Source organism: Ipomoea nil, unplaced genomic scaffold, assembly GCF_001879475.1.
Source record: "Ipomoea nil cultivar Tokyo-kokei standard unplaced genomic scaffold, Asagao_1.1 scaffold1978, whole genome shotgun sequence".
NCBI lineage: Eukaryota > Viridiplantae > Streptophyta > Magnoliopsida > Solanales > Convolvulaceae > Ipomoea > Ipomoea nil.
Window position 1 is genome coordinate 1,656,592 of NW_017618406.1, and position 9,822 is coordinate 1,666,413.

The window sequence follows — 9,822 nt, forward strand, 5'->3', positions numbered from 1 at the left end:
AAAGTACGAGTTAGGCGAGGTGCCTTTCTTTCCTTAAAACATTATTTGCCACCTCCCAAAAGTGCTAGGAGCGTTGTGGCCTAGGTTTCCCAGGATAAAACGTACAACGGTTCGACGTTTGAGCACCCAACCGAACGAACCTGACGAACAATAGCACGGGCAAAACACAGTAGCTAGAAAGAAGTAGGAGCAGAGTTTTGAGAAGAAAAGGTGTTTATCTTTGTGTGTTGTGTCTCTCTTGTTCTTCCCTCACGATCACTTAAAAAATAAGTTGCTCCAACAACATGTTTATATAGGAGACTAGTTTTTTACGCGCATTGCGCGATTAGGATAATGTCCAATGTTTTTTTTTTAAATAAGTACTTTAAATTATATCAAGAAAAGATTATATTGGAATTGTTCATGCATAGATAATTGAATGTTAAATTTGCGTATTTAAATAGGCAATTCTAAGATTACAAATGCAAGATAATATAGTCAAGATTGATTATAATTGTCAATAAAATAATTGTATAGGTATGGTTGAAACCAAATATGAGACATAAGGGAGAGCAAATAAAAATTAGTGCATAAAATATTAAATATATACTAATATTGAAGAGCTAATTGATGATTGCCAAACAAGGACGTTGCGAGATAGTTTCTCACTTCAATTTGTTGTGTGATTTGGATACTCTTGTTGTCAATAAATCCCCCAAGTAGTTAATATGATTGACTTAATTATATATTTTTTTATTTTTTTATTTTTTAAAACAATTATTATTATTATTATTATTATTATTATTATTATTATTATTATTATTATTATTATTATTATTATTATAATTATTATTATTATTATATGTATACCCTTAGCTCATTTTACATGTTAATCTAAACAACTAATTTTTTCAAATATATTTTTACCAACCATTGATATAATTCGCTGGTCAAATTCGCTAATATAATCCACTAACGCTAACTGCTGATTGTCAAACAAGGACATTGCGAGGTAGTTCTCACTTCAATTTGGTGTGTGATTTGAATACTCTCTTTGTCAACAAATCCCTCAAAGTAGTTAATATGTTTGGCTTTATTAATTATATTTTTTTAATTTTTTTATGGTATTAAAAAAATACTTGGTAAATAAATATATAACATTATTTTGTATTATAACTTTGATCTTTGATTAAAAAAATAGTGCACAAAAAAGATAATAGACAATGTAGTGAATATAATCAATTGATGAATTTAAATATGAAGAATTTTTACATTGGAGAAATATAAAGACAATATAACTAATAAAATTATTTCTCTTAATTAATTTATTGATAATGAATAAATTTTTTTTTTAAATAAAGCATTGTAGGAACAATGTAGCGAATATAATCAATTGATGAATTTGAATGTAAAGAATTTTTATATTGGAGAAAAATAAATACAATATAACTAATGAAATTATTTCTGTTATTTAATTTATAGATAATGAATAATTTTTTTTTGAATAAAGACATTGTAGACACATAATTCTAAATTAAAGAATGCATATGTATTATTTTTTGTTGTAGCTACTAAATTATTACGGAGTATTTATATAATTTAATAAGAGTAAAATAGAGTACTAATTATGTCAATTTTGATTGGGATGAGGTTCGAACCTAAGACCTTTCTTATTGAAATCAATGAGTAAGTTAACGGTAAACTAACAGAAATTAACGGAAAAGATAATATTTAACGAAAAAGTTAACGGAAAATCATATTCATTAAGGATAAATTAGGAAATCTTAAGGAAAAATTAAAATCTGATCAATCTGAGCCATTCATTTGATTACAAAATTTAACCGCCATTTTTTCTACCCATTATAGGCCTAACTCTCTTGGGCTCTTATTAGTATAGGAGATTTAGGATTCAATAGCATATTCATGGCACATAAAATCCAACATTAATCCAATTTAATAATTGGATAAAAACGTTTGAAACGGTCGTACTTATTATCAAAATAATATAAACGGTCACGAACTTAATATCCGATTAATTCATACCGACCATAACGACCCGGTTCAAAATATCTGAGTGATCGAGAAGTTTGTACAAACCCGAAAGTTTAGCACATTGGGACCGGAAACCACACCCAAGTGGTCCGCAAGCACCGAAACGGTGCAACACGAATCAATGCATATAACATTGATTCATGCTCCTCGAACCTAAAAGCCACGGAAGCAGCTCACACATAAGCACGAAAGGAGCACGAAACTTTTCAATTCCATGCAACATTCGTCCATGCATATTCCCAATTCCAAAGCTTAATTAAGCTCTTAAGATTAATTAACATATTTAAGCTTTCATAACAAAGCGTAACTACACTTAAGCTTACTTTCGTACAGGACCGAAAGCAAGGGCACGAATTGAGCTAAACTCAATTCCCATTTATTAATCTTTCGTACTTTGGACTTCTCCTAAATAGGTTCACTTTGAGAATCAATTTCCCATTCACTTATTACTCATTTTGAGCGTACATTATATCAAATTCTTCGTCTTACTACGAAGAACCCAAATCCACATTGACCCGATCCAAATCGAAAGTGGATCCCACATATATTTGTACCACAAAATAATCACTCAAAATGCCATTTTAATGCTATTTTTCCAACAATTATGTTGTGGAACCATGTTCACCTTGCAAGGTGGTTCTAAAACTGTTCATAATTATGAATTTATAGTTTTAAAATTATGAACATATAATTCTATAATTATGAACATAAAATTGTGAACATAATTATTAACATATAGTTCTGTAATTATGAATATAGAGATTCAATAATTGTGAATATGAAGTTCAAAAATTATGAATATATAACTTTATAATTATGAACATAGAGTTCTGTAATTTTAAATATAGAATTTAATAATTATGAATATGAAATTCAAAAATTATGAATGAATAGCTTTATAATTATGAACACACGTATATTTCAATAATTATGAACATAAAACTGTGTGCACTTTGTAATGTGGACACGATTTCACAGCATAACCATTGTTAGTATTATTAGTGGGCTAGAAACAATTTAGCCCACTGTTGCCATCCGCATGGTGCATACGGATGCCAAAACGACGTCGTTTTATTAAAAAACGCGCGTCTCTCCTTTTAAAAAAATTCAGGTTCGATTCCGAGCAACAACATTATATTGTTCATTCATTCTGGAATTTTAGTTCATAGATTATGAAATTATAGTTCAATGATTATGGAATTATAGTTCATCGATTATGGAATTGTAGTTCATCGATTCTGAAATTTTAGTTTATAGATTATGAAATTTTAGTTCATTCATTCTGGATTTTTAGTTCATAGATTAGATTATGGAATTATAGTTAATCGATTATGGAATTATAGTTTATCGATTATGGAATTTTAGTTCATATGTCGTTGCTGGGAATCAAACCTGATTTTTTTTTTTTAAGGGAGACGCGCGTTTTATTAAAACGACGTCGTTTTTGCATCCGTATGCGTACGGATGCACAGCATGATTTGCCATTCTTTTCTTCCAATAGCAAAGGCGAGGGTTTCTAACACTTTTCCCCTAATCTCTTTTTTCTTCCCAAATTCTTTTGTTTCCAAAACCTTGTGGGCTGAATTGGAACTCAAATCGACGAGCGATTTTAACTTCTGTTTCCAGTTTAATGACGAGTCGTCATCGGAGAAAATCCGAAGCGGATGCCGGAAGGGATCTGATAAGTGAACTGCCGGCAGGAGTGAAGGAAAGGATTTTGGAGTGTTTGCCTACTCGAGAAGCTGCAAGAACTGCTCTGCTCTCAACTCACTGGAACAATATTTGGTTGCGGCATGGGCGACTTGTGTTTGATTGGTACTTCTTCGAAAGCTTCTCAAAGTACGAAGGTGAGAAAAGTATAGCTCAGGTTAACACAATAAATGATATTCTAATGCTCCTTGCTGGACCAGTAAAGAAATTTACTCTGCACCTTTTCTACGCATGGCATCCTTTACCCCAACAGTCTGATGTAGATCGGTGGTGTCGTTTTCTTTCGAGAAATGGTTTACAGGAACTTAACTTGTTTATTTGGCCTACCTATATCCTGCCATCGTGTATATTCTCGTGCCGGACAATTAAGCAACTGTCTCTGGGCTATTTCATTTTTGATTTTCCGAGACCTAGTTGTATATTTCCCAGTGTCACTTCATTAGCTTTCACGAGTGTTGAATTTAGTGATAATGTTAAGGGAATTGTGTACACAATTCCTAATATTGAGGAGGTGTCTTTCATTTAATGTAAAAGGTGTTGGTACCGTTGGTAGAAAAACAAATAATAATCAAATAAAATTGACTATTATTTTCCTGGAAAGAAGGGAAGAAAAGATGAAGAAATTTGGCTAGTGTTTGGTGTTGGGTTTTTGCAAGAGTCGAGTGAGCACTCTTTCCTTAAAACCTTATTTGCCACCTCCCGTAGATGCTAGGAGCGTTGTGGCCTAGGCTTCCCAGGATAAAACTTGCTATGATCCAATGTTTGAGCATTCAAACAAAGGATCCGGCGAGCAAGACAATGGCTATGAACACAGTATAGCTAAAGAAAGAGTAGAAGCAGAGATTTTTGAAGCTAGAAAAGTATACTTTCGTGCTGTGTAAAGCTGTGTGTTAAACTCTACTGCCTCTACCCTCTCTTATATAGGGTTGAAGGAGCCAATAGCCTTTATTATGGCAATTAAAAATGACATTAAAGCTGCCTTCCAACTGCTATAACAGCAGGCCACTACCTGGGAATTGAATTCAGAATTCAAAATTGGAATTAATAGACAATTAATTCCGTAACAGATGAATTCAATCCCCTCAACAGTCAGAACTTTCGGGTTCCTGACCGTTAGCGTACAGGGTTCGGTCTCAACTTTCGACCTCATCCAATTTCGGCCCTTGCACCTTTCGTGGACTCTGTTGCACGAGAGTTGTGCTCTCGGTGCACCACAACCTCTCGTGCTCTCTTGTAGCACTAGAGTAGGTGGCTGTTGCACGAGAGTTGTGCTCTCGGCGCACCAAGTGGCTATACCAGTTGGAAAATGGCGCACCAAGTGGCTATACCAGTTGGAAAATGATACCAAATACTAAAGTTTGGCATAACTTAGCCCGCAAGGCCAGCCAATTTCCGGCGCACACGAGCTCGGGCTTGAATCAAGCCTTTTTCAATCTCTGCCCGTTGGAATTTGATTTGCACCCCCCCCCCCCCCCCGCGCGAGAGAGCCTCGATGCTATACAATTCTACAAGCTTTAAAAGAGCTCTTGTATATAAGGGGGGAAAATCTTCATTCCAAAGCAATGTGGGACAAAAAGCTCACTTTTTTCCCTTCATTTTCCAACTCAAATGGGTCTACTTTGAGAATCAATATCTCATTCACCCATTATCCGTTTTGAGCGTACAATATATCGATCTCTTCGTCTCACTACGAAGAATCCGAATCCACTTTGACCCGACCCAAATCGGAAGTGGACCCCACTGATAATTGTACCACAAAATAGCCACTTAACATGCCATTTTATGCCATTTTAAGCTATTTTTTCCAACAAAAGGATCTGTAATTTTGAGATCAGTAGTCCAAAACTTGAAAGCTTGAGGGTTATTGATTATCAGTCTTGGGAGCTTGATGAATTCAGATGGATTACCCTTTATTTGAAAACAATTAAGACTCTTTGCTTGAGTGGCAATTTGTTGAGGGTGAGAATCTCTACTTTTGCATTCTCTTCCTTAATGCAAATGGATTGATTATAAGTATTGACAGAGTTCTATGATTTTTTTTTCAAGTGTGACAATGCAGTAATAGCCACAGTCACATTCCCAACTGCAATAAATTTGCAAGTGATTGAGCTTCATGCTTTAAGTCTTTCATGTCAAGAGCATCTTGCCTTTGTTTTGCAGTTGCTTCAACATTCCCCCAACCTATGTGAGCTGAAGATTACGCCAGAAGATGCTGATGATGTAAGACACGAAACTATGGACTATATATATATATATTTGGAATCATGATTGTTTCTTTTCCTTGTTAATTTCCTCATGGTTGTATGTGTTATTCGCTTATTCATTTCTTGTTGTGTGATAGATATGTTTTTGTGAGGATATAACAATGGCTACAAGACTTTTGGAGGATCCAAACGGTTGCATTGTTAAACAGGATCTGAAGATTCTTAACACAATCATGATTGATAGGTTTAGTGGATCTACACTCGAAAAGCTTTTTGTGAAAATGTTTCTCTTGAAATCCCCTGCACTAGAGAGAGTTTTAATTATGGAATATGAATATATTGATACCTCTGTCAAAAGCCTAAGGGAGTTGTTGCGTTTTCCTCGTGCATCTCCGAAAGCCCAGATTGTTTGTATGAAATGCGACAACAATGAGGAGTCCAGACTATTTGATTACATACGGTTTTAACCATGTAGGAGTTTAGTATGATGAAGCTTCATGGGTTCAATTTGAATGCAACCTAGAAATGTAAGCATTGGTTGTGGTGTAATTGAAATCTTGTAAGATAAGTATTATGTTGACTTGGTTAATTCTGGGGAACTCCAGTCCATACCCAATAATAGTCAACTTGAGAAATGGGGTTTGGCTATGTTGTAAGGGACTCAAATTATTGTTTTATTGCTGCTAAGAAAATAGCATGGCCGGGGTGATTGTATGATTGAGCTAAGAAACCTTTCACCTCAAGTGCATCCCTCTGCAATATTATTGGTAATGGAGTTTTATTCTTCATTGTTAAAGTTCTGGAGACTATTCCTTCATTAAACTGTACTGCTTCTCTACTACTTCCATCTCCTTTGCTTTCTTTCCATCTTTACAAGTTGAAGCCTCTGCTTTTCTCTGCCATGAAAAGATTTTTATTTTATTTTATTTTAGATATAAATAATTTTAAAAAGATTTACTATAACAACACATATTTAATTTAATCTAATTTAAAATCACATAAGTTACATACCTTTCGTGGAGTATGCATTATTTTTCCTTCCAATATGTAACTCTTCACTTCTTGTACGAATCTATAAATCCTTCTCACGCATTCTTGAAAATAGAATTGCACCTTGCACCATGCAAACAATAAATAAATTTTAGTTTTGATGATGAATGATTGAATTTCACTCTCATCATAATCGTACCCCCATAAGTATGGACATTTTTACTCATGTTCTCGTCTATGTGGCACCATATCAAGGTTAACAATCAGTCCATCTTGCCACAATAAAATTACTATTAAAAAATGCAAAAGCAAATTGACTAAGGCCAGGGTGTCTTTGGTTTATGGGTTTAGCTATCAAGAATGAGAATCAAAGTCATTGTTATTGTTTATTTGACAGGTTTCCAGAACACTATTATGCGATTTGATTACCCCTTAATTAGAAAACTCATTTCCTAATAAAATAAGGGTTTGATTACATTATTCCCCCTCCTAATTGGTAATTCGATTTTTAAGTTTGGATTAGTGCTTTTAGAATTTTTTTTTTTTTGTTCATATTGGTGCTTTTGATGTCTTTATATTAGAATAAATTGTCTTGATTTTTTGTTCTTATTTTTAAAACTTTTATTCTCATCATAGGATCATATATAACCAAACAGCAATATTTGTAAAGGGTAATCATTCCAATTCCACCCTACTATCAAACATGCAAAATATTTTCATCAGAACTCATTACCATTACCAAGTATTTGATCCTCATTCTAATTCCGATTTCCATGTGCGAACCAAACACACCATTAGATCTTAAGCGGCAACAATCTAATTTAGATGGGTGGTATCTTCTTCAGATCTATCAAGAAATGGTTCTCTACAATTAAGACACTTAAGCCCTGCAATGTGGTTTTCTTTTCGGCTTCTTGGTAAATGCTTGATGCAATGTATATTTTCCAACATCACTTCATTATTTTTCGAGCATGTTTGGCTTGAACATGATGTTATATTAAAGAATTTTTTATTATTACTTTTAATTGAATGACAAGATCGAGAAATTTGCAACCATTATCCTACACACCTCAAGATATTGCTACTATTATCTCTCACCAGAGTGTGGAAATGTTGAAGTTGCCACACTGAGGTTCCAATAGCAATAAATCGGCAAGTAATCAAGGTTGGTATAATGTTGTGGCTGCTTTGTGTTACTTGCAAACAAAATTTATGAACTTATTCTGAGTTAGTTATGCTCTGATGACGTGATAGCTTATTTATAATTCAAAGGAAAATTTGTTAAAATAATCTTGGAGTGAATAGTATGGCTTTGGAATTAATTGCTTGAAAGATCCCCCAGCAATGTGAACTGGTACTAACTTATTTTGAGAGCTAGTATCTACAATATTAGCTGAAGAGAATTTTGAGATTTTTCATAACTTTTTTTCCCTTGTTGTGAATTGAGTAATTTCTCAACAAGTTTTATTTAGGTTGCTTATATAGAGCGATTAAAAACATGTAGGAAAGTGCATTTCATACAGGCTTGGAGTGTTTTGATTCTTTGTTTTCTCTAACATGTTTCTCATTCTTGTTGAGTTATAGTCGAGTAGGTGGATTGACAAAGATGTTGCTTCAAGACTTATGAAAAAGGATTCTTGCTTTTTTTTTTTTTGTTTTTTTGTTTTGTTTTGTTTTTTTTTTTCTTTTGGCTAGCTTGTTAGAGTTCTTTTCAAGTCTCATAATCTTTTGTTTTTGTCCTTCCCAACTGCAATAAATATGCAAGTAATCAAATTGAGTTCTTTCAAGTTTGCGAAAAAACTCCCAACATATGTGAATTGTACATTATAGCGGTAAGTATGGTACGGTAAGACGAAAGTTTATATAATTGGCAACCATGATTTTTGTTTCCTTAATATGTTCTTTTATTTGTTGTTAGAGTTGCAAAGCAGTTTAGCTTATGATGCTAGGAGCTGATTGAAGACATTTAATTTGAAGGATCTAGATTGTTGCATTATTAATCAGGATATGAAAATGCTTATTAAAGCAATTAAGATTGGTTCGATGGATCCACCATTGAAATGCTTTGAAAATGTATGTTGCTCTCAAAATCTGGTCTCGTGCATCTCAAAAACACAACTTGTCTTTATGAAGTGCAAGTCTAGCTATAGCCTGCACCTCCATGGACCGTAGAAATGTAATCAATGGTTGTGCTAGAAGTTGGTAAATTTTTGTAAGGCAGGGATGGAATTTTGTTTCCTAGGTTGGTCAATAAGTATTACTCCTTCCCTCATAGACTTAACTTAATTTATTCACAATTTAATTTTGAGTTAGTATTAGTATTTCACAATTCAATTTTACATTCTATGAGGTAGGGCTGTGCAATACCCGAACTACCCGAAGAACCCGCCCGACCCGAATCAGCGCTCACAGAACGGAGATGAAATTCGACGGGTTCGGGTGATATCCGAACCGACCCCACGCAACGTGGCTATTAAAGACGGACGGGTAGGGTTAGGAAATATCCCATCCGAACCCGTTCGAGATCCGAAATATGGCCTAAATATAAAACGTTGTGTAGACCTAGGGTTTGCCATTCTCTCATTCTCTGAGACTCTCCACTCGGCCACTCCCCACTCCCCAGAGCTTCTTCTCAAAATCTCCTTAGTCTCCTACTCTCCTCTAGCCATCCCCATCCGATCTTCAGTCCTTCTCATCTAATCTTCTTCCATAATCTCCTTCTCCGGTGAATCTCTGATTCTCTGAAGTCTGAACTCTGAGTCTCAACTGAGAGTATCTGAAGTCTAAGAGTCTGAACTCCCCTTCGACTCCTTCGAGGCTTCGAGTCTTCGACAGTTCGACGGGAATCTTGTGGAAGTGTCGGTGGCTCTGTGCAAACTAGAAAGAC

The 9,822-nt window shown here is 34.4% G+C and overlaps 1 protein-coding gene across 3 annotated transcripts; it reads left to right on the forward strand.

Moving 5' to 3' along the window:
• Nucleotides 1-3,806: 3,806 nt before the first annotated feature.
• Nucleotides 3,807-6,495, forward strand: LOC109147251 (F-box/FBD/LRR-repeat protein At1g13570-like). Of its 3 annotated transcripts, none has more exons than XM_019294906.1 (3): nt 3,807-3,878; nt 5,788-5,961; nt 6,083-6,495. In XM_019294906.1, exons 1-3 carry the CDS (start codon nt 3,825-3,827, stop codon nt 6,410-6,412), a joined length of 558 nt encoding a protein of 185 aa, XP_019150451.1. In that variant the 5' UTR covers nt 3,807-3,824; the 3' UTR covers nt 6,413-6,495. The 3 variants fall into 3 exon arrangements, with proteins under 3 accessions (XP_019150451.1, XP_019150452.1, XP_019150450.1); XM_019294907.1 differs by having other exon boundaries at nt 3,815-3,878; nt 5,902-5,961; XM_019294905.1 differs by having other exon boundaries at nt 3,823-3,887.
• The last annotated feature ends 3,327 nt before the right edge of the window (nt 6,496-9,822 follow it).

Bases quoted from the DNA above. Each gene is read 5' to 3' on its own strand.
- LOC109147251 (XM_019294905.1), top strand. From the start codon at position 3,825: ATGGGCGACTTGTGTTTGATTGGTACTTCTTCGAAAGCTTCTCAAAGT. The intron at 3,888-5,787 runs GTATAGCTCAGG...TTTTTTTTCAAG, and splicing joins AAAGTACGAAGGTGAGAAAA to TGTGACAATGCAGTAATAGC. The intron at 5,962-6,082 runs GTAAGACACGAA...GTTGTGTGATAG, and splicing joins CGCCAGAAGATGCTGATGAT to ATATGTTTTTGTGAGGATAT.